Below are 24658 nucleotides of genomic sequence, written 5' to 3'. Positions count from 1 at the left end.
GAGGACATGCTGTTTGACACAGAGATACTGTCATCAGTGCCCGGCCATGAGTAGTGGGCTCTGTGTCCTGACACCTGTGTGGGGCTGTGGCATCATGTCCAGCGACCCGCAGTGAAAAGCCCTCCACTGGGAGGGTACGATGGAGTCCAGGCGTGTGGCCTGCTCCCTGCCGGTCCAGCTCAATCCAGAGGTAGATGGTATTCTTGTTCTTTTGTTTGTTTTTATTTAGGTGTTACATACTTGAAGGTTAAAAAAAAAATTCAGATACTACCAAAGGGAGCAAAACATACAGCTGATGTCTCTCCTCCTTCCCATTTTACACCCCAGTTTTATTCCCTGGAAACAGTCATCTTTGGCTGTCCAGGTTTTAGATTCTTCGGAGTGGTCACTAATACATCTCCAACTATGTATACAGTCTGTTTCATTCAAGTCTAATGAGAGGAGGAAATTGGCTCACCTGTACCACTCACTACATCCCCTTTGTCTCCCATCTTCCACTCTTTTAATTGTTTTCTGGTTTTTCTATGATCACTTGCATAATTTGAATCTACTTAAGCTTCTGTTTCTTGACCCATTAACATAAGGTGGTTTCTCCTAGGTCCTAACTGAGTAAACATTTTAGTATCTCTATCTTTCCTTCTATCCTTCAGCCTCCATGTACCATCATGACATCACTTTTATAATGTTTAGCGTATAATATTTATAGTCTCTTCTGTAGTAGCAGTTAAATTGTCCGTGCTTTATCTACAGGTAAATTCTAAAAACAAATCTATAAACAGTATTTACAATAAGAACTGAGAATTGTGATGGGGTCAGAAAGAAGGAACTGTAATCTTCTGGACCATAATGGTGCTATTTAAAGGAAAATATTCAGTGTATCATAGTCAAAAGCAATCTGTTTTCATTTATTCATAGACTCAGTAAATATCAAACTCCTACATTTACTGAACAATCAGGCATTGTTCTGGATACGTTAATGAAAAATGTCCTGCCCTCATGGAGCTTATGGTCTGTTGGGGGAGACAGACCAAAAACTAATTTAATAAATAACTAAATTATATATAGAAATAATATGTGCTATGAAAAAAATTAAAGCTGGGAGGGGGTACGAGGAGGGACGTAGGGCAGGAGGCAGTTGTTTTAAGTTAGTGTAGGCCTCACTGAGAGGGTGATATCAGAGCTAAGACTTGAGGGACGAGGGTTCCAGGCGAAGGGAACTGCCACCGTGAAGGCCCCAAGCAGAAGCTTGCCTGCAGTGGAGTGCAGAGTGGGGAGCAGAGGACGTCAGTGCAGAGAGGTCATGGGGGCAGATCAGGTGCAGTGCCTTGTAGGTCAGAGTAGGGACTTGGGGCTTACTCTGTGTGAGATGGGAAATCCTTGGAGGGTTTTGAGCAGAGGAGGAACATAATCTGTTCTGTGTTTAAGAAGGAACCCTGGTCTGATTACCGAATTAAGGGGAATCAGGGAGATTCTTTAGCGTATTATAGTAATCCTCCCAGGAGATGATGGTGCCCTGAACGGTGGGCTGGCAGTGGTGGCATTCTGGATCTATTCTGAAGGTAGAACCAACAGGATTTCAAGACATTGGATTTGGAGCGTAAGAGAGGAGCTGAGGGTGATTCTGAAGTATTTGGCCTGAGCGAGTGGAGATGGTCTGTGCAAGTCATTGGGAATCAAGCACACTGCAATTTGCTTCATGTTTATACGGCTTTTTTCCCTTGCATGTCTGGTTGCCTTTTTTTTTTCTTGATGACGAAGAAGCACGTAGTTTCACCTGTAATGAAGATCAGCCAGCTTCTTAATCAGTCCATCGACTAACATGAATTCACTGTCTTCTTGAGTACACTCTTGGTTGAAGCCTCTTTCTGTTCCAGTTTGAGCTCATTGCTTCTTACACCTGTGGCACCCCTAATGTTCTGGGATTTCTTTCCAGTGCATTCCATCTGGGCTATGATTCTCAATCCCTTATCTGTGTTTCTGATATCTAAAAAACACTGAAAATGGGTTTTTTTTTCTTTCAAGTGCCGATACAAAACTTATTTGGAAGCATAACATGACCTGAACTGACTTAAGGTTATTTATAGTCTTTATTGATCCCATTTATATGAATATTCATATGTTTTACTGCAGAAATATTCATTTCTTTGATTATAGGGTGCTGCTCTGGATTTCACTGGGTGTTACCTAATACACAGTATGTGCCCCTCAGGTATACTAAGGTACAAACATCTAAAGAATTCTGACTTCTGAAACACATCTGCTCCTAAAGGGTTTGGATAAGTGGTTGAGGGCGTATTACGTTCACTGGTAAGTATTTGATGTGTAGCTTTTAAGTGCAGAGCCATGAACTAAAATTGAAGGCAAAGCTGTTGACAAGGGTTAACTTGTAAAGACCCAGCAGACTCCTAGCAGTGCCTCAGACAGTTGGGTCTTTTATTATCTGCAGGAGAAATAGCATAGCCGTAGGGCACTGAATTATCCAAGAATCTTTTCTGTTTGGTTTTGGAATACGTTCTGTGTCTGGGGGCCTCCCCACAAAGTTTCTGGTTACTTGCAGATCAGACTAATAGTGCCGTGTGTTTGCAGTGCCTCCGCACACCCCGGCTGCTGGGAGGGGGGCCGGCAGCACCTCTGAGGGGCACACTTGCCTGTACAGGGCACGGTTTTCTTCCAGGCTCCGCCGGGACCTTGTCCTCCTTCTTGATCCTTCTTTCGTGTGGGTTCCGTGAGCTTCGACCCTCTATCCCCAGCCTGTCCTAAAACCCCATTACCACAGAGTGCTATGTTCTGAGGTCCATAAATGAGATTTTAGGCTTACAACTGGGTTCGTTTCTACAGCACATGTTTACTGGCGACCTGTGTGCAGAGCACTTACACATGCATTTTATTATTTTACCTTCACAGCAACCCTTGAACAGGCAGGACAGGGATTACCCCTTGTTTTATGATGGGATTATTGGACCAGTGGGACCGGGTGGCTTGCCAGAAGTTCCGTGGTAGGTGATGCAACTTGGAATTTAGACCCTGGTTTAATTCACTCTCTTTCACACTGTTTGCAGCGGAGGAGGAAACAGTGCACTGAACACTTAGAAAACTAAAGGAATCAAACCAGTCACCTGTAATGAAACGTGGGCTTGTTAGATGAGGAATCTTAGATTAGGAAGCCCATCTGGTGACCTCTGAGACTGTCATGTTCCCTGATTTTCGGAAAGTCAGAGGATCTCCTCTGAGCTCCAGGGAGAAGCCGAATGGGGGCTGGTAGGTTTCCGCAAGAAGCGTTCCTGACTTCTGCCCCCTCAGCCGGCCTGTGTTCCCTCCGGCCCCCACCCCCACCAGCAGTGTTAGTGCCTTCAGCCCCTTCCACATGTCGCTGACGCTGCGGACTTGGCAGTCATTTCTGGGAAGCGGGTTTAAGAGGGTTGTAAACCCTGAGATGACCCTGGGCGTCCTTCCCTCAGGGCCCTTATGAACTGGGAGAGTGGGCCGTCTCTGAGGAGTGGCCAGGGAGAACCTTGTCTGAAGGTAGAGGGTTGGCTGGATGGTGATTTGTAAGCTGCTGAACGGTTGCAGGCAATCAGTGACCCTGCACAGACCCACAGATCTGTAGCCACTAGAGGGCGCTCTCCTCCTGCCGAACCAAGATGTGAATGACTAGTGAAGACCTTCCCCGAGCAAGGACGCAAAGCCGGAGCTGGGGACCATCTTCATTTGCTAAGCTTGGAGTCTGGGGAGCAGGGCCAATTAAGCATCCATCTCTTCCCCTCACAGGTTTCAAAGAAATTAAGCAACAAGGAATGGGAGTCTTACGGAAATCACATTAAAAAAGTAAAGCTTATCAGAGAGAGAGCCTTAGCTATGTTGCCAAATGGGTTTGCCAATCCTTCCTACTAAACTGTCCCATTCGGGCCCCAGGAAGAGTTGGACGACCAGAGGCTTCCCCACTGGGGCAGGACATGTACCTCGTGGCAGAGGAGATGCATGTGTCCTAAGGACGGGCTGCTCAGAGAGGAGGGCCTGCAGGGGCCGCTGGGAGTCAGATGACACTTTCCTTCCCCGTCTCGGACCTTTTGGATAAATTACACACACACCCCTTCTGTTTGCAGTGAGAATGTCCTCCCGTGTACTTCTCTCCTGGGAGGTGGGTAGTCCTTCCTTGTGTGAATGTGTGCAGCAGGGATCAGTCTTCCCTCTCCAAATTTTTTCTGTTAACCTATTGGACTTGATATTGTGATCAGTGGAGCTGGGGCTGTGACTGTTTCCACTCAGCAGTGTTAACCTTGGTCCCACCTGGTAAAGCTACTGTAGGTATAAACATGGTTTTGTAGCATATTCTCCAGGGATCATTCTCTGGGAGCTGTTTGGCTTCTGTCCCTAGATTGCTACCTTGGTTCCTACCAAGAGTGAGGGCATGAAACATACTGAAGGGAACATAGGTAAGGAAGTACTCTCATCCAGGCCTGAGTTAGATGTCGGTCTTAAGGGTGTCTGTCCCCTGAGAAGGATTATGGAACTGCAGAAAGACAAAAGTATACAAGATTTCTTTGAACAAGAAATACTTTTGGTAGATAGACCCAAAACTTACTGCATTTGAAGCATCTAATAAGAACCTGGTGACCTTGTTCAGCAGGGCCTTCATCTATTAGAAAAAAGTCTGACACTTGTAGATGAGGCCACAGTAGCTGCTGTAACTAGCTACGATTTTTTTTTTTTTTTTTTTTTTTAGTGCCTTAGATGGGGTATAACCTAAACTATCCATGTAGGCTGAGCCAGAGCTCCCGTTTCTCCACATGGCCTCACAAGGCCACAGCTTGTGACTTGTTTCTCAGGCTTCCTAGGCTATGTACCATGGCTTTGGGGGTTAGCGGACCCATTAAATAACCTCTGTTTTCTCCTTTTGAATGTGATCCGATTAAGGTATAAGAAATAGGAACCAGACGGTTGGAGATCAAATAGCAGCTGGTTAGAGAAGATTTAAATCTGTGGTGAAGTGGACTTGCACACAAGTCCCTCTATCACTCCTGCCATAAAACGGCCCCTCCCAGGCCAGGGCTCAGCTGTGCGTCCAGCGGGGTGGGTGCTCAGCTCCTGACGGAGGCAGGCGATGCTCTGGGCCTCAAGGAGCCTGACTCCTGCTCTCTTCCTCCAGCCACTTCAAGAGAAGGCTGAGCAAGGTGTAGGAGAGAGATCAAGTGTCCCTTGTGAGAGGTGGAAAGCACCTTCTCTCTGGGAGGAAGAGTGAGGGCGTATGGTTCCTCCAAACCTAGGATTAATTTTAGAGTATCAAAAAAATTAAAGGCTATTTTTTTTTTAATTATTAGCACCTTTAATTATTATTTATTTATTTATTTGGCTGTGTTGGGTCTTCGTTTCTGTGCGAGGGCTTTCTCTAGTTGCGGCAAGCGGGGGCCACTCTTCATCGCGGTGCGCGGGCCTCTCACTGTCGCAGCCTCTCTTGTTGCGGAGCACAGGCTCCAGACGCGCAGGCTCAGTCGTTGTGGCTCTCGGGCCTAGTTGCTCCGCGGCGTGTGGGATCTTCCCAGACCAGGGCTCGAACCCGTGTCCCCTACATTGGCAGGCAGACTCTCAACCACTGCGCCACCAGGGAAGCCCAAGGCTATTTTTTATTTCAAAAATATTTTGTATTGGAGTAGAGAACTTCATTTTATTTTTTTTTTGAGCATGAGGCCTCATGTTTTGTCTTAATATTCTTGGCACCTGGCACAGAGTCTGGTAATTATTTGTTGCTTGAATGATACTTAGAACAATTTTTTTAATGTTTAACCTAATGGTTTCCAGACTTGGAAAAAGTAGGGCAGTAAAGTGACATGTAAAAGAATATGCAGCACTAATAACTTTTTATTTTACCATGTAAGGATGTTAAAAAAAATAGCTACTACCTCAAACATCACCATAACTTCAAGAAACAAAATATTTTAATATAAAAAGTAGGACGAACACGATCTTAGAATTAAGGATGAAGGTCGTTTTGTTTCCTTACACACACACACACGCCTAAGTTGTGCTTATTTTTCTCAATTTGCCATCAGCCAGGAGAAATGTGGTCATGGTCTGGTATTGAGAAACCTCAGATCCCTCTGGGTTGCAGCCAGACTTGAGAGATGTCTTAAGAGCCACTTGGTGTGTTCTCACTCTTGGCTTGTTGTTTTTCTCTGAGCAGAGCTCTATCAGAAAAAATTGTCTCCGTCCTGCCAAGAATGAAGTGTCCACACCAGCTGGAGCCCCACCAGATTCAGGGGATGGATTTTATTCACATATTTCCCGTTGTCCAGGTAAGAGCATCTGTGGGGTTTCTTGTCCTCTGAACACTGGAATTCCTGTAACGGGTCTGGCTCTTGGGCCGTCTGGCCTAGATCCTGGATCTGATGGGTGTGGCGTGGATTTGGTGGCAGCAGAACATGAGGACACTCCTCAAAACGTTGCCAGTACTCAGTCTACCCTAGTTTCCCACCATCACCTGTTCTGATCTTTGAATGTTTCCATTAGTAGCTTTTCATTGCCCTTCTGGTTAAGATGGAAGCCCATGCGCTGGTCCCCTTTGACCTCTCCAGCCTCAATTTATTCTTTGCTTTTCTTTGTTCTTTCTATTTTAGCCCCTCTGACTTTCTTTCAAATTTCCTCATACACACTGTGCTTCCTCCTGTCATGGGGCCTTTCAGGGTGGGAAGGTCTTCCCTTCTCTCCTTACCTTTATCTTCCAGATCTCAGTTCCACCAAGCCTTCTCAAGAAAGCTTCCCCTGACTGCCAGATCTAGAGCAGGTTCCTTTGCTATATCCTCTTATACGGCATATTCCCTACCCTCACAGGAATCTTCCTCACTGCAGTTTGTGACTGTGTCCATTCAGTGTTTGGTTATTTGTACGTCTCTCCCATCAGACTGTAAGCTTCCTGAGGGCAGGTACCATGGCTGTCCTGCTTGCTCTTGTGTCTCCGGCACCTCTTGGAATGTCTGGCACTTTGTAGGCATTCAGTCCTACAGAGGACTAAATTTCTAACAGGAGACTTATCTCCACGCCGGCTTTTCCCCAAGGCCCTGTGATTAAGTGGCCGTGCTGTACAAGTCCCTGTATTCTGTGCGGTTCTTGTGTCTCAGTCCCTCCTCCAGGCACCACAGAAAGAGGAGGAGCAAAGGGACTTACCTTTGTTGCCTGCTCTGTGGACAGTACTTTGCCTCGGATCCTAATAGAGTTCTTTGAAGCATCTATTGTAATCCCAGTCTTACATCTGAGGAAAGTGAGACTCGGAGAGGATAATCCATTTGCTTAAGGGCAGAGAACTAGTGAGTGGAGAGGCAGATTCCTCTAAACTCCTTGTCTTTAAGCCTGTACTTTCCCCTCCACCACCACGCAGCCACCCAGAGGAAAGCCGCGCAGCCCCTGCTAGAGAGGTTTTGTGATTCTGTTAAGATTAGGTAGTGTAGCAGTTAAGAGCCTGGACTCTGGAGACTTCCTGGGTTCACATCTTGGCTCTGCCACTTTCTAGCTGTGTGATCTTGGGCAAATGACTTAACTTCTTACCTGATAAGTAGAAATAATAATAGTACCTACCTGATGGGATGAAAGCTGAGTAAGTTAGTATGTGTAAAGCACTTGATTGAAGGGCTGGGACCTTTCAGTAAGTGCTTTGTAAGTGTTATATAGTTGTTTCTGTTGTTGTTAACTGCTATTGGGAATCTTTCCCTGCACTAGACTTCAAATCAAATATGTTGAAATTTATAACTGAAATTTGTAAATTTGAGGCCAGGACTTTAACTCAGGATTTGACTTGTTTGTTTGTTAGGGGATGGTACCCAATCGTTTTGTGAAAGTAAGTAGTAGGGAGTCTGTGTAGATTCTTACAGAAACCTCCAATCCCATCATACTGTGAAGTTGTTGCCCTTTCCCCTGAAACCTGGATCTCTAGTGACTAGACCTTACTCAAAACTATGCTAGAACTTTGAGGACCAAAACCCTAGTCCATATATGAGAAGGGGATGAAAGGGAAGTGATTGTCTGCAGTTGGTTTGGGCATTTTGAGTATCTAATGGTTGTGTTGTGAGCAGAATGTCGGAGGACTCCCCGTCTGGATGTGAGAGCCTCGCTAATGGTTACCCCATATCTTAATTTCGTGGATCTGTAAAATTTTAAAGCGCAAATAGAGGTTGACCTGTGGTTGCAAGCTGTATTTTGGCAGGAAGGGACGTTTTTAAAGGCAACAATTATTTTGCTTTCTTTACCATTTCCTAAAAGAAAGGCCATTTAACTCTCACTCTCAGAATAAAGGACAGTCCTTCAAATGGAATACATGTAGCCTTATGAAAAACTCGCCACATGCCTGTAGTTTTCTGTTTTGCCAGACACCAGTGAAAGAGCAATCGTGGACCAGCCACTGGGAACCACTGAACTGGTTGTCTTGTGTGGGACTAGCAGTCCACCACCCTTGTTCACGCTGTTCAGCACAGCTGTGGTGACACTCTCTGAATGCAACCAGGAGGAAAGAAGAGCTAACTTCCGGCTACTGGTAGTTCCAGGTCACATCTTTTTCTCCCATGTGGGGCCCGTGAATCCTGTGAGGGTAGGTATTTTTCTCAAATGCTAGGGGCTTGTGGGAGAGCTCAGCTGTCCTAGAGGTTCCCTCCGCAGCCCTTCATGCTGGGAACTCCAAAACACAGCAGTCGAGTCTAAGGAATCCTGTGAATCAACGGGCTTTGCCTTCCTCATCTGAACATGTTCTCCAGGATCCAGCCAAGTTACTACTCAGTGTCGATCTAATTAACAGAGGCAGATCTGAAAAGGCAACAGCAGTGAAAGGCCAGAACCTGGATCTCCCGATGCAAAGCAAAGCAGAGAGAAATTGAGTTGAACAGTGACTCAGCCTCCTTAGATGTCCGGGGCCGGTGCTGGGGTACAGGTGAGGGGCTGGAGTAGCCCCAAATGCCGTCCGATTTTCTGCCCCTGCCCTTCTGGATTTTAGTCAGTGCCTGAGGTCACTGTTTGGAGGTGGGGTGGAGTGGAGTGATGGAAACAAATGGAAGATACTAGCAACAAAGGAATACTCCTCATAGAATTATTTGCAGCCACTGCTCTCCTGGGCAGCTGCTTCCTAAGTGTGTCCTTTACTTGAGCTGGCCGCCCTCCCTGAGCGCGCATTCCTGCCGTCCCCGCAGGAGCCCTGCGCCATGTGCATGTGTCTGAACCTTGCCACGTGTGGCCATGCCCTGGGGAAGCACAGCGACCGTCCAGAAACTGCTCCTGAGATGTAGTAGCTCTCTCTGGAGAGAGGATGGCATCCCTCCATAAAGTTCTTTAGTAATAACGGGAATGAATGAAGAGTCAGGAGGAGAAGCAAAGGCTCTTTTTGTACTTTGCATTCTCACCCTCAGAGCGCCTGGGCCTTCCGCAGGTTGTGGGGCGTGGGTGTGTGCACGTGTGTGTTTCAGTTCCCTGGAGTTGTAAGTCAGCGGACACGAGGAGCGGCTCCTTGTGCGTATGAACCCCGTAGACCTAGGAAACATGGCGTGAAGCCCAGACGTGCGGTGTCCTGATGTGGCCGGCAGCTGTGTGGCTTGCTGGCTGTGGATCGGTGGGCGGATCACGTAGTCTCTCCGAGCCTCCGATTCTGTAAAACGCGGCCAGTGCCAGTTACCTTATAGTGTTGGGTGGATTCGAGAGCTATGCTTTGAGTGCCGAGCTACCCTGAAGCCTAGGGCTTGTACTCAGCACAGCTGGTCTCAAGTCTGAATGTTGGGGGGATTTTTCTCCACCTGTCAGACAAGGGTTACACTAGGCATTCTCACTGGTTCCCTTCCCTTCCTCTGGTCTGTGGTGCGAGCAGCACGGGAAGGACAGAGCTCCAGTGAGATCCGCCACCGGGCGCAGGGAGGTTCGGGGGCAGCTCTGTCTGTGTCGGGCTCCAGGTGTTCACAGAGCTGTCTAGCACTTGTGTTTCATTTGCTCCCACAGTTGCCCTGTGACGTGAAGGGAACTGACACTCTCACCTCCTCTTTAGCAGAGAGGGAAACTGAGGCCCGGGCACCTGAAGCGAGGCTCGAAGGCTCCTGCGCGGCTGTCCGCTCAGGTGCCCCCGGATCTCAGCCTCCAGACACCCAGCGGCTGCTTTTCCTGCAGGGCAGTGTGTGTTGATGGTTATTCGTCGCCTGGGCAGTTCACATCCCGTGATTCCGATGCAGGACCGGTGCCGTCTCTGCGTCGGCCTTTACCGCGGTGTGTCTCATCCCTATCAGCTCAACGTTTCCTCACTTTCTTCCCCAGTGGCTGGTGAAACGAGCCATAGAAACAAAAGAAGAGATGGGTGACTACATCCGCTGCTACTCCGTGTCCCAGTTCCAGAGAACCTACAGCCTCCCTGAGGTCCGTGCTCTTTCCTCGTCCAGCTGAGAAGCTGAGTGCACCGTGAGGGACCCCGGGACGGCGCAGAGCGCCCTCAGGCGCCCCTGCACTCCCGCCCGCCCCCTCCGGATCAGCCCTGAGACTGGGCCTCCTGCCTCATTAGAAGTGCCTGTTTAGATGGGCACTGAGTGTCAAGCCCTACAGTCTTGTCCTTGTCTCTCAATTGTGGTACTTGATCTGGACCTTTTGTTAAATTACAAGAGCGTGAGTGTATTTTTGTAGAGTCATATGAAGGTTTTCGAGAGACCCCCTGCTTGGGACGCACCTGTAGTCACAGTTGAATAGTCACAACAGCAATACTGGCTGATCACTGTCGGATGCTACATTCCAGTCCCGGCACATCTCATGCCTTCTACTTTTTGATCCTTATGACTGCTCCCTGAGACAGGCTGTGTCATCCCCGTTTTGCAGGTGGAAAAGCTAAGGCTTAGAGGTTCGGTAACTTGCTGAGGTTTCAGAGCTCATAAGGATCTGAAGTGAGAACGCTTGTCCTCACCACTGCACTCTGTGGTCCCCCTTTTTCTCACCGGTTATAGGGATCTCTTTTGCAGCCATCGGCAGAGGCCCTAGCTTTTTCCCATGCAGGATATATTCCAATTTGTTAGAAAACTGAGACTTCTTCAGGCAAAGTTGTGATGAGAAGTCAGTTTATAAGACGGACTGCTGAGCAGTCCAGTTGAGTTTCAGTCTTTACGCAGGAAGATTTGTTTCATCCCTGTGTCTTCTTGTCTTGCAGGATGATGACTTCATCAAGAGAAAAGAAAAGGCCATCAAGACAGTTGTTGACCTCTCGGTGAGTTCCCTGCCCGAGTTCTTCTGTAAGGGAAGAACATAGGGTCATAGCCTCCAAGTAGCCCTTTGAGTTAAATCACAGAAGCCCGTACCCCCCGAGGTTTCTATCTGCCGAGTTGCCCAGGAGCTGACCTCAGGTGCACACAGGAGGAAGGCCCTGCCTGCCATACGTGCCCGGTATCCGAAGCCAGCCTTCAGGGTAGCACGTGCCACAACCACTGCCCTGTGTTCCCCTTAGTTCCAGTTTTCCAGACCCGAAGCCCTTCCTCATTTGTGCCAGTGGCAGCTGTAAACTTCACATAGCTCCAAAGAGCAGACGACGAACTAGAGCCGATGCATTGAGGTGACCCCCGCCCTGACGGCTTCGGAGAGGCAGAGTAGCTTCTGAGCTTTGTGTGGGAAGCTCTGGGATGGCCTTTGTCCCCAAGCACAGTGTATCTTAACCACAGGGTCTGCACTCATGTGCCCACTTCCCCAGTGCAAGGGCCAGAGGAGAGCTTTGGGCCTTTTCAAAACACTCTGGGCCAGAGCCCAGCAGAACCTTGTCAGTGCTACCCTCTCCTCACCCCCCAGCCTTCCTACTTGAGCTGATGGGAATGGAGTCTCAATGCCTGGGTGTAAATTCACTTTCTTTAGAAAATAATGTCTAGAGTTATTCTGCATTTTTTTTTTTTTTTTTTACTTTTAAGAATAAATGTATGGTCTCCCCAGGTGATGACTGTGAAAAGAATAACACTACTTTGATGATGAAAGACATGAAATGCTCATTTAAAACAAAAAAGCCTTTGTCAGTTTATGGTTGTAATTTGTATCTTTTCCACAGTTCCATTTTGGAAATGGGAGAAATGGAAAACCTTTAACATAGTTACACTCTGAAGCCAGATGCTGTTTTCAGATTTGGTGGCAGTATTAAATAATAACACTAAGAGGACATGACAGAACAGCAAGTAATTTTTTTCCTGGCTGTGAGGTAGATGTTCAGTTTAGAACATCTTTAAAGTTTTCTTTAAAAAGATTGATAGATGAGAGGAAGAAAATCAACCTTAATCTAACAATACAGAAGCAGCCACTTTTGATGCTTGGACATATTTCTTCTGTGTTTTTAATGTGTATTTTTATAGTAAATTAGAATTATACTTTGAAGGTAATTTTGTAGTTTTTTTTCCACTTACCAATATAGAGTCTTGTATGCTGTTAAAGGTTCCTCCTAATCGCATTTTCATGGCAAATAATAACCAATTGGTTGGATGTGCTGTTGCTTTCCCTTGTTTTAAATGATGCTTCATTTCTGGAAAGATCTGAGAATTAGGTGACAGCATTACCTCTGATACAGGGAGCTGGGGAGCCAGTGGCAGGAGAGGAAGGGAAATTCTCTTTTCCCTATAAACTCTGTACTATTTGGATTTTATACTAAGTCTGTGTATTACCTATTCAAAGACAATAACGTAAAAACTATTTAATTTTTTCTAATTAAGAAGCTGTAGGAAGTTTATTTTTCCGAAATTACAACTACAGGCATATATTACTATATCAAATCTTATAAAATCCAATTCTTTTTTTTTTATATTTTCAGCATGTTGTTTTATTTAATTTTATTTTATTGGAGTATAGTTGCTTTACAACGTTGTGTTAGTTTCTGCTGTACAGCAGAGTGAATCAGCTATACGTATACATATATCCCCTCTTTTTTGGATTTCCTTCCCATTTAGGTCACTGCAGAGCACTGAGTAGAGTTCCCTGTGCTATACAATAGGTTCTCATTAGTTATCTATTTTATACATAGAATCGATAGTGTAAAAAATATTTAATGTTTAATTGAATATCTTCATGTGCAAATCTCACTTGGAGCCCTGGGTAGAGAGTGAGAAACATTACATTTTTTGGCTGTATCACCAAGAATAAAAGGCCAGTGTAGCTGTTGATCAAACTGGGCCTGATGTCTCTTTACCTATTAAACATTTCAGGCCTCTAGAGACACATTATTTCTTCTTCTCGTTTGTAATGGAGTTTTTAAAGATAATCGTCTTCTGCTTGGCAACATGACTTAAATTCTTAATGGAATTTAAGGAGATAATGACAGTGACAAATATATAGTGCCCAAACATTGTTCTAAGCATTTATATATAACTTATCTAGTGCTCACCACAATCCTATGAAGTAATAGTATTTTTTTTTTTGACAGGTGAGGAAACTAAGGCACAGATCAGTTATGTAGGTTGCCCTAGGTCACATTGGTGATGATGGAGCCAGGATGCGATAAAATGCTAGATAAAATGCCATTTGCAGCTCATTAGAAAATAATATCAAGATAAAGGAAAATGGAAAAAAAAATTGTAGGTCTCTGATAATAGTTCAAATTGCTTAGTTTATTTCCTTTTCTTACGTGTGAACTTACTCCTTGGTTGACTGTCAATACATTTGCAACAGGAATGATAAAAAAATTTTTATGGATAGCCAGAGCTGGCCTTTGGGTTTTGTTTGTTTGTTTTCTTCTTTCTCCATCTACTGAAAATACTCCCCCATTTCTAGATGCTGTCTTCTTAGGTTTCTGAGCTGAGCTCTGCTGCCATTAACTTCCATCCTTCCCACCCACCACTTCTGCACACGCTTGCTTGCGGCCTTGGAGTGAGGGTCCCAGGAGCTTGTCAGAGACTCCGGGCTCCATGTCCCTGTCTTCTTCTTGTGAGTCAGTGCAAGACATGGAACAGCTTGCTGGGTTTTGTTTGCTGTCACTCTCTCCAAGGAGAGCCCCTCCCCTCGTAAAGGGAATAAAGTCTTTCCTAGGTGACCAGGGTGTAGCTCTTTGCAAGTCTTAGTTTCTCAAGAATGTTTTCTTCTCCTTCCAGCCTCTCCCCAGTTCTGCCCTTCAGATGTCTCATCACTGTTTCTTACCTGCCCCTTGCTGACAAACGTAGAATCCCAAATTTAAACTCTGAATGGTAAATTAAGGATTAAAATTTGGTCTTACATACAGCGCCAGGTTTCTAGAGCCAGCCTTTTATAAAATATGCATGTAGCTGCCGCGTACTGACTGAGTGCCTTCTATGTGCTTGACATCTAATGAGGCATTTTACAAGCATTATCTCATGTACTCCTCATCAACACTCAAGGACTTATGTGTTATATTTCCGTTTTATAAATCAGGAAGTTGAAACTCAGAAAGGTTAATAAATTCCCTACACAGTTGCAGAGCTGAGAAGAGGCAGCCAGGTTTTCATTTTACATCTGGCTCCTCAAACACAGCAGGTGTTGGTGCTTCTCTAGTTTTCTCACTCTTCACCTGGTCTCTGATTTCCTACACATCCCTGACACTGATTTGGCCATAATGTTTCTGACTGATTTCAGGACCCTGGGGTATTATTTATCAGGGTCCCAGAGACTCAAATGCATGCAGAGTGGTTGGGTGCTCTGCCCTTGTGAGGGCATCTACTCTGCCTTTGCCTGTTTGAAGACCATTTGTCCAGCTGGAGAATGGGTGCCAAGTGGAGATTGTCCTGTTGTCTTTTTTTCCATCTATTAACAAGTTATCATTGTGCCTCAACAAGCAGACTTTACTTACTCTTGCTTACATGTCTTTTTAAAAATAAATATTAAACATTTTAATATTTTTCAAAAAATTTTAACGTATAAGAATATAAGCTTGTCTTGTCTTTAGCCATCTTTGTAGGACTATTGCAATTTTTTGCATTCATCCTTGGTTATGTAGCTCATCTATTTTTTGTTTTTTAATTTTATTTATTTATTTATTTATTTATTTTTGTCTGTGTTGGGTCTTCGTTTCTGTGCGAGGGCTTTCTCTAGTTGCGGCAAGTGGGGGCCACTCTTCATCGCGGCGTGTGGGCCTCTCACTATCGCGGCCTCTCTTGTTGTGGAGCACAGGCTCCAGACGCGCAGGCTCAGTAATTGTGGCTCACGGGCCTAGATGCTCCGCGGCATGTGGGATCTTCCCAGACCAGGGCTCGAACCCGTGTCCCCTGCATTGGCAGGCAGACTCTCAACCACTGCGCCACCAGGGAAGCCCCTCATCTATTTTTTTGATGCATGATTTTTTTGTTTTACAAAAGGTTATTTTTCTTTCATACTACTACTGTGGTAATAATGAAAAATTAGGAAATGGAGAAAAAGTACAAAGACTAAATCACCCATGATACCACCAGCCAGGGATAACCACTGTTATTCCTAGTAGGAAATATATAGTCAGCCATAAAAAGGAACGAAATTGAGTCATTTGTTGAGACGTGGATGGATCTAGAGACTGTCATACAGAGTGAAGTAAGTCAGAAAGAGAGAAACAAATATCGTATATTAATGCATGTATGTGGAACCTAAAAAAATGGTACAGATGAGCCAGTTTGCAGGGCAGAAGTTGAGACACAGATGTAGAGAATGGACATATGGACACCAAGGGGGGAAAACTGCGGTGAGGTGGGGATGGTGGTGTGCTGAATTGGGCGATTGGGATTGACATGTATACACTGATGTGTATAAAATTGATGCCTAATAAGAACCTGCAGTATAAAAAAACAAAACAACTAATACTAAACTTTCATTGGGTTATTTGTATGGAAATATGTTAATATAAATGTTTCAGACATTACATGAAATTTCTAAAAATCTTATATTTGTATTTGTATGGAAATATGTATGGAAATATGTTAATATAAATGTTTCAGACATTACATGAAATTTCTAAAAATCTAAAAAAAAAAAAAAAGGAAATATATAGTTATGGATATCAATATAGAAAATTAGAGATCACAAAAAATGACATGATACTACATATTCTGTTCTGTTGTGTGGTTATTTTGCTCAACAGTATAATCAAGGATATATTTCCATGCCCATAAATATAGCTCCATAGCATGTTTAGTGGCTGTACATTATGCATTGTGTGGTACTCATTTAACTAGCTTAGTTTGTTTTTTGGGGTTTTTTTGGTTTTGTTTTGTTTTGGCTATTATGTAGGACATCCCCATAGCTAAATTTTTTCTTTTATCTTTAATTATTTACTTGGGTTGCATTCCATGAAGTGGAGTTGGTTCAGAGGTTATGCCTCAATCTGTTAGTACCTCTTGCCAGATTGCCTGGCAGAAAGGCTGTTGTGTGAACTTTTAACTTCTGAGCTCATCACCTTCCAGTGTTCTCTCTTTTTGTCTTGGCCTCATTTTTCTTCGTCCTGGGGATTATTCCCAGTACTTCTGCTTCTCCTTTGAAATGTGTTCTTTTCTTGACTTCTCCATATCTCCTTTTCATGGCATAGGTGGCCGCTTTGTAGAAGGCCTGCTTGATGGGAGGTGGTATTTTCAAAGGACATAAGAAAATGAAACTATTGCCCAGGACAGGCCTCCCCTTACCCTTCCACTTTCGCATCATAATCATAATCGCTCACTTGTCTCACCTAATGTGCTGTTGTACAGCCTACTTCCTCCTTTTCTGAACTGTCAGCCTTCCATATTCATGAAGTATCTGACCTGTGCAGTGAGGTCTTTTACTCCCTCTCAACCTTGAGTAAAGAGTAGCTGTGAAATTTTACCCAAAGCCCCCAAAGATACATTTGCTTACTATTTGTTGAGCATTTCTTGGTAATGTTTAGAATTTTGTATGAGAACAGAGGGGACAGAGGGAAAAAAAAAGACTTCTTATGGGTCCCCTAAGAGACCAGGTCATTTAAAACTACGACTCCACTGTGTTCTTCCATACGAAACGCTGTGAGGAGGGCCTTTCTATCCAGGACATGAAATGTAAACGTGGCAACATAAGTAAAAAAATATATATTAGGGACTTCCCTGGTGGCACAGTGGTTAGGAGTCCACCTGCCAGTGCAGGGGACACGGGTTCGAGCCCTGGTCCAGGAAGATCCCACATGCTGCGGAGCAGCTAAGCCCGTGTGCCACAAATACTGAGCCTGTGCTCTAGAGCCCGCGAGCCACAACTACTGAGCCTGCGTGCCACAACTACTGAAGCCCGTGTGCCTAGAGCCCGTGCTCCGCAACAAGAGAAGCCACCGCAATGAGAAGACTGTGCACTGCAACGAAGAATAGCCCCCGCTCACCACAACTAGAGAAAGCCGGAGTGCAACAACGAAGACCCAACAGAGCCAAAAATAAAAAAATAAATAAATTAAAAAAAAAATATATATATATATATATATATTAGTACATTTTATCAATAATAGCAAATATACACATGTATGTATATCTTAGCCCTTAATGTGTATCAGATAATGTTAGATAGATTGACTAATCCTTACGACTCTCTCCATATACCTATTTTACAGATGGAAAACCTCAGAGGTTAAAGTAATTTGCCCCAAATCAGAGAGGTAGTAATGGGGCACGGGTTAAAACCCTGTCTGTCTGCCTCCATATATTCATTCCGTAATAGTAATTGAGCACTCACTGTGTGCCAGACCGCGTTCTAGGGTATGAGGTGAAAGCAGGAGCATTGCAGCTGTAAGGGATTCAGGGGATTTCGGGCCTCATCAAGGGAAGAGATGTGACGGGGGCTTAGCAGTAGCACACACAGGGTCTCTGGGCGGTGCTTTGACAGGTTTGCCTGAAGGGTGGAGAGGCTCTCAGTGCCCAGACCATCCCGAGGCCTAGGCGCCGGGGCCGCCACTCAGAAGGGGACGCAAGGAAACGAGGGAGCCTCGGCCGGGGCAGGTTAGAGAAATCCGAAGGGCAGCTGCAGCCTGGGGTCTTTATAGCTACGGGGCTTATCCTGTCTGTGGTTGGCAAATGTCAGGTGCAGTTTTGCAGAGCATGCAACGTGGACAGGCTGTAAGCCGCTAAACTCCGCTTAGTGGGGCCATCTTTTAAACAGCTGGGTCTGTGAAAAGTTTGAGGTTGGCGCTGGAGGGTTTTGAGCTGTGGGTCTCAGCCTGCTGTGAAGAAGTAAACCTAGGAGTCAACATACAGAAGCCATCTTGGCTCGTGTATACAAAGCAGTGACCTCATTCTTACCCACCGAGTTACACCGTTTGGTACAAACCCAAGGGGACCTGAGGTGGGACTTGTGCCAGACCTCAAAGAACAGAAGACAGGCCTGCATGGCGGAGCTCGTGTAAAAGAGAATAGAGGAAGAACAAAGTTTAGGGGCGTCTGGAGAAAACCCTACCTCCCCAGCTAACTTTCCTACCCATAGACATGATTGCCATCCGTCTCTCAGCATTCCCTCACTCAGTTCCCAGGGCTTCATTTTTGCGGTGGTGGTGGTTGTTTTATTCATTTGAGAATGAAGAAAACAACCTGATTTGTCTCAGTTATAATGACTCTCTTATGGGGTGTTTCAGGGCCCCGCACTCGCTGATGGGAACATCAGCGGAGCCCCTCTGGGTGGAAGGCAGCATTTGTTCAGGGGCTGGTGGGCGGAGTGTGTCCGTGAGAGTAGGGTTTGGGTTTGGGCTGCCAGGTGAGCCCTGGGAGAATGAGATGTGCTTCCTGCTGAGTTGGGTGTGGTCCGGCCCCCTGGAGCTCTGGAGGGCAGTGGCTGCTCGTGGCTGTCTTGCTGCCCGCTGGGTATTTCCTGAAGGGGTTGCCCACCGTAACTGAGAGGCGAATTATTTAATCGCTGCTTCTTTAGTAGCAAGGTGGCGGTAATGGCATCTGCCCTGCTCCTGCCTCATGGTGTGGTTATAAAATGTAAAAGGTGAGATGTATGTGATGTGCTTTAAAGTATAAGGATAATTACACAAAGGCCAGCATTTGTCATTGTTTGGCAGAATAAAAGGCCCTTGTGGCTGTCGGTTTCAGTATGCTATTGTTTTGGAGTCAGTCCTTCTTCAGACTCCAGTTTCCTGTCTGGGGTTGTTGACTCTATGAATGGTAACTAAGGAAAGTAGCAGTTAAGCTCAATCATTATAGTGCCGCTGTAATGGTAGAGCTCTGTGGAAATTAAATCGTACACAGTAACTGACGTCATATGGGTCTATTATGTTTTTCATTTCCCCATAAATCTGTTTTGTGTTATTTGTAGCTTCCTATTCATGTAGGCACCAGCAGCAACCTAGGAGTATTTGCGGCAGTGAGTTACGAGAACAGCCCTCCAGGGTCATCCCAGCACCTGTTTCATTCCTTTTCCACAAAATTGTTGAGATTATATATGTGACAGAAAGGATGTTTTTCTGTATGTTTGAAACTTTTCATCACAAAAAACGAGATAATAATAAAATTAACAAGAATTATCAAGAGGGGAACAATTCTAATTAGCATAAAAATACCACTGTCTGCAGAAACCTGATAGTGTGCTTGTCCTGGTGATGTCCAGGTAGAGATTAGGTGTGGTGAACTCCGCTAGTGGAGAAGAAAAGATCCAGGGACAAACTGGAATACCTTGCACAAACAGCTGCCTGTTTGCACCCGGAGCCCTGAGCAAATATTATTAAGGTTTTGTTTGATGCCAGTTTGGCAGTCAAGAAGGACATTCATTTGGGGTAGAATGGCAAACCAGGTCATCTGGGGTTGAAGACCTACATTAATTGAGCACCTACTACGTGCCGTGTACTTTGTTTAGGAAATATATATATATGCAGTTTCAGAATGTGTCCTACACAAAAGAGGTCTGTGTTTCTACATTTATAACTAAATAATACTCTAAAAAAGTCACTGAAAGTTTAAAGTGTGTTTTGTGTTCTTATAAGTTTTTTAAGGATAAACCTCAAAACACGTTTGTAAAGAGATATATGTCTCTGAAGGGTTTGTATTTACTTTCCTTTTCTGGTATTGGAGTTCAATAAATGGAGATTTCTATGCCATGAGAGAATTTTTTTTTTTAAACATTCTAGGTTAACATGTATATCTGTGATTGTTGCACGGTTTATGCCTCTGGGTGGTAGAAAGGTCTGGATATGTAGTGACCGGAAAATTTGTATTTTTTTCTGGAAAATTTTATTAAGGAATAAAAAAGATTTGAATAGAAAGATAAATCTTGCTTTTCAAGGCAAGATTCAGTATTATAGAGATGTCAGTTCTTCCCAAAGTAATGTATAAATTTGGTGTGATTCTAGTCAAAGCTCAACAGTTTTTCATAATGAACTTGACAAGCTGATGCTAGAATTCATTTGGAAGAGAAAATGTGTAAGAATAGCCAGGAAATTTGAAAAAGAACAGTGGAGACAGGATAAAGACTCATAAAGCAAGAGGAATTGAAGAGGATAATATTGGTACATGTTTTATATATATGTATATAGTTGTCATTTTAAATCAAGGAAAGGATAGACTATTAAATTGGTGATGTTGGGATTCTTAATTTTCCATTCAGAGAAAAACATATATCTATAGATACCTACCTTTCACTAGACCCCCAAAAAAATTCTGAATAGATTGAAAGGCTAAATATAATCTATAAAAATAGCATACAAGAGCTTTTTTTTTTTACAATCCCTGGGTTAGGAAGTAAGATGATTGATAAGTTTGATTGCATGAAATATTAAAATGTCGTAGGACAGGGCTTCCCTGGTGGCGCAGTGGTTGAGAATCTGCCTGCCAATGCAGGGGACGCGGGTTCGAGCCCTGGTCTGGGAAGATCCCACATGCCGCGGAGCAACTAGGCCCGTGAGCCACAGTTACTGAGCCTGCGCGTCTGGAGCCTGTGCTCCGCAACAAGAGAGGCCACGATAATGAGAGGCCCGCGCACCGCGATGAAGAGTGGCCCCCACTTGCCACAACTAGAGAAAGCCCCCGCACAGAAACGAAGACCCAACACAGCCATAAATAAATAAATAAATAAAATAAATAAACCCAAAAAGTTTAAAAAAAAAAAAATGTCCTAGGACAAAAAAACCAACAAGATTAAACAAAGTTGACAAGCCATAGATTGGGTGGAGATATTTGCTACAGCATAAAGATCAAAGGGGCAGATTCCTTGAAGGCAGTCGCCACGTGCCGGCTGTCCTCCGGAAGGGGAGCTGTATACCCACTGCCATGGGAAAGGACTCCCGCCCCTGACAGGCTGGACCAGCCTCCTCACGCTTAGTAACTCTCTGCCTCATCCACCTCTTAGGATGCTTACAAGCCCCGTCGGAAGTACAAACGCCAGCGGGCAGCCGAGGAGCTGCTGGATGAAGAATCACGGATCCACACTACGCTTTTGGAATATGGCAGGTAACAAAGGCGGCCCCGTCCGAAGTGTCTGTTTGGTAAAACCATTGAAAGGAAAAGCTAATTTAAATGGCTTCATTGGGATGAACTTGGTTGGTTTTCACCTGACTGAGTTCACGGGTTTGAGCCTGCGATTGCCAGCACCGGGGGCTTTTCTCCCTGGTGTTGAATTAGCTCAGTTTCTGTGGGTAGCTTCTCTGATGGCGGTAGAGACCTGATCTTCAAAGTTCCTCACCAAGCCCCCATCCCCGGCTCCGCCCTGCTCAGGGAGCTGGGAAGTGTGGGGCATTCGCAGAGGCTCAGGTGGCCTGCCCTTCACGCCCCTGCCACTTGTTAACATCTTCAGGTAAACTAAGAATTGAAAGCAGTTACAGCAGTTTTACTTTGTGTCAGAGTCTAATAGTTTTGGTTTCCTGTGAAGAATTGTCCTGACCGGGAAAATGAAGAATTTAGAAGTAGTTTTGTCACTTCTTAAAAACATCTCTAATTTTTAAAAATACAGTTCTTATAGCCTCAGTTTTCAGTTACACACACACACACACACACACACACACACACACACACACACACACGGAAATGCTTCTCCTCGTTGAATTTTTTGCTTGACTCTGGGTATTAATCTTCCTTTGTGTCCTGAATTTTGTACTCAGGGTCACTGATTCCTTGATGTGAGTATGTCGCCTGTTCTTCCTTCCCCTCTGCTCCGAGTGATTGCTATGTGCTGCCCTGCTCATAACCCAGCCCTCACTGGGGGGCTGGAAGTAACAGCGCTGCCACCAGCATCTCCAAGTGAGCATCTGATGGCTTCTCCCTCCAGGGTACTGGAGACAACCAGAAGGAAATTAAGGCTTAATTGCCTCACTTCTTCCATCTCTCAGATGGAATTGCAGTTGCCACTTTTTGTTTGTTCGTTTGTTTGTTTTTGAGAGAGTAATGTGGGCTCAGATCCTTTCTTCCTGAGAATGAAAGCTAGTCCGTTTCATTCAAAGGAAGTTGTTAGTTCTGGCCCCGACCTGAGCGTGAGGGCTGCCCCACAGCTCACCAGCTGTTGCTGCGAATTGAGCTGCTTCTGAGTCGGGCACCTCCAGACCAGCGACATAACTTGCAGGGCCCAATCAGTGTAAAATGAAGATGCAGGGCACCTTAGGCCCCTGAGAATCATGAATAATGGTTAATCATTAAGGATTTCACGACAGCGGCAACAGCCACATGCGGGGCCCTTCGGGTGTCAGGTCCCGTGCCACTGGACGAGTTGCACGCCTTGGACACTGTGAGGGGGGCTCTCTCGCCACCCCTCAGCTGCAGGCGGGCACACGAGACTGCGCTGGTCCGGGCGAGCCAGAGCTGGAGAGGCAGCCTCTGGGAGTGTCACATGTTCCAGAGCCAGAGAAGACTTAGGGAAGTGTGGTTTTTGGTAGTTTGTATTGTTCATACCTCCATTTTTTCCAATGTCCAGTACGTGTCTCAGAACTAGCCTTAGCTCTTATTGGTGGGATCATGCTGACTCCTGATTTCTGAGCCTGGGGTGGGTGTTTGATGAAGGCTTTTTTTGCTTGTTTTTTAGGAGATGGGGTTATTTTGCCATTTTTTTTTTTTTAAGCTTTTCTGGTAAGGAGAGGGTGAGTTTGTGAAGGTGGAGAATTCTGATGGTTTATTCAGCTCATTCCCCTTTTTGAGAATGATGAAGACAGCATTCAGAAAGGTTAAAAAATAACCTGCCCAAGGTCAACTGTGCTAACTCTTAAGAACTAGTAAGAGCCTCAAACTGGGACTTGAACTCAGGTTTGCTGGACTCCAAAAACATGTCATCGTTATTATCTACAAATGTTGTTTGAGCCTCTGGTGAGAGTTTGGTTCTTGATTTTAGGAAGACAGGCCCAGCCTTGGTTGTTTGATCTGAGACTGAACAACCAGAGAGTGGTTATTACAACTGACAGAGCAAATGGGATAAAACTTATAGCCCCAAGAAGTGTTCTTTTATTCCCCTTCCTTGGGAAGGCTGCTCCCCTCCTTTCTGTCTCTCTTACTCTTCCCTTAGGGTTTTAAGTCAATACTCTCCACTGCTTGAGATCTCTCCCATTCGATGAGGATTACATAACAATGTCTTTATGAAGGACTTTGAACAGTTTGTCTCATGTAGAAAACAGTAAATGTCAACTGTTAGGTGCTGTCACCACCACCACCAACACCACCATCATCACCATCACTACCACCATCATCATCACCACCATCATCACCATCACCATCACCACCATCATCATCATCACCATCATCACCATCACCATCACCACCATCATCATCATCACCATCATCTTCATCTTCATCACCGTCACCATCACTATCACCACCATCATCTTCATCACCATCACCATCTTCATCACCATCACCATCTTCATCATCATCATCATCACCATCATCTTCATCTTCATCACCGTCACCATCACCACCATCATCTTCATCACCATCATCCTGAGCAGCGGCAGTTTTCAGTTCTCAAATGCCCTTAAATGTGACCTTTAGGTTCAGATGAGGAGCCTAACCTCAGCCTCTCCTTTCAGTTCTCCTCGTCCCTGTGTTCTCATTACCCCCAGCTCTAGCCCTCCCTCCAGCCCCTTTGTGAGAAGCCTCACCCTCTTCGCTTTCCTTCCTAATCAGGCAGGGCTGGGCCCCTGCTGCCTCTGGGACTCACTCCACTCCTCCTGCCTCCCCCTCACTGTTGGGGCGTCCCTTAATTGCTCATCCCCACCTGGGAATCCTAATCCCTCATCTGTTGTCCGTGTTTTCCTCTTCATCTCACCTCTTGACAAGAGGGAAAATACTTTGACTCCTAGAATAAGAAGGTCAGAAAACAGTGTTTCTTCTTTGGGGTTAGAGGTCAGTCATCAGCCTAAGCCCACAGAGCATCTGGCTTTGAGGCCAGCATCCCAGTTTCTTCTCCCTTTTTTGGCTTTCAGTTGCTCAAATAAGGCTAGACTTTGAGCCTGGCCAACTATGCTGAGGACCTTATGGACTGTGTGTCTTGTTAAAAACATGTTGGGTATATTTGTTTAAATGTTATGTTGTTGGAAAAACAAGACTCATAGTTTCGATTTTAGACTTAAACACAATTGTATCTTTATAGTATTTCAATTATATTATGGGTCCAGTCAACTTTTAGGAGCTAACTTAAACAACTAACCACACTATGAAACTGTCACTGTGGGGAGATGCATTTTAAGTGCATATGACATGTCTCTCCCAACCTGTGTCCCCTCTGAAGGCCCATGACATGCTCATAGAGGTATTTAGTAAATGCTTGTTGAATGAACAAAGAACAGAATCCACAGTCCTTAGTATTTAGGGCTTTTTTATGCCCCTGATTT

General features: G+C 45.0%; 1 protein-coding gene across 2 annotated transcripts in view; it reads left to right on the top strand.

Annotated features, from left to right (window-relative positions):
- CCDC93 (CCC complex scaffolding subunit CCDC93) overlaps positions 1–24658 on the top strand; it is an 85462-nt gene that overhangs the window by 7236 nt on the left and 53568 nt on the right. For both annotated transcript variants that reach the window (XM_082397890.1, XM_082397891.1), the window contains exons 4-7: positions 6179–6290; positions 10270–10368; positions 11144–11200; positions 21199–21299. In XM_082397890.1, coding sequence (XP_082254016.1) covers positions 6179–6290; positions 10270–10368; positions 11144–11200; positions 21199–21299 — 369 coding nt within the window. The remainder of the gene's footprint in view (positions 1–6178; positions 6291–10269; positions 10369–11143; positions 11201–21198; positions 21300–24658) is intronic.

The sequence above is a fragment of the Balaenoptera borealis genome (genome assembly GCF_965194805.1).
Source record: "Balaenoptera borealis genome assembly, chromosome: 6".
Taxonomy (NCBI): Eukaryota; Metazoa; Chordata; class Mammalia; order Artiodactyla; family Balaenopteridae; genus Balaenoptera; species Balaenoptera borealis.
This window is presented reverse-complemented; position numbering and strand designations above follow the sequence as displayed.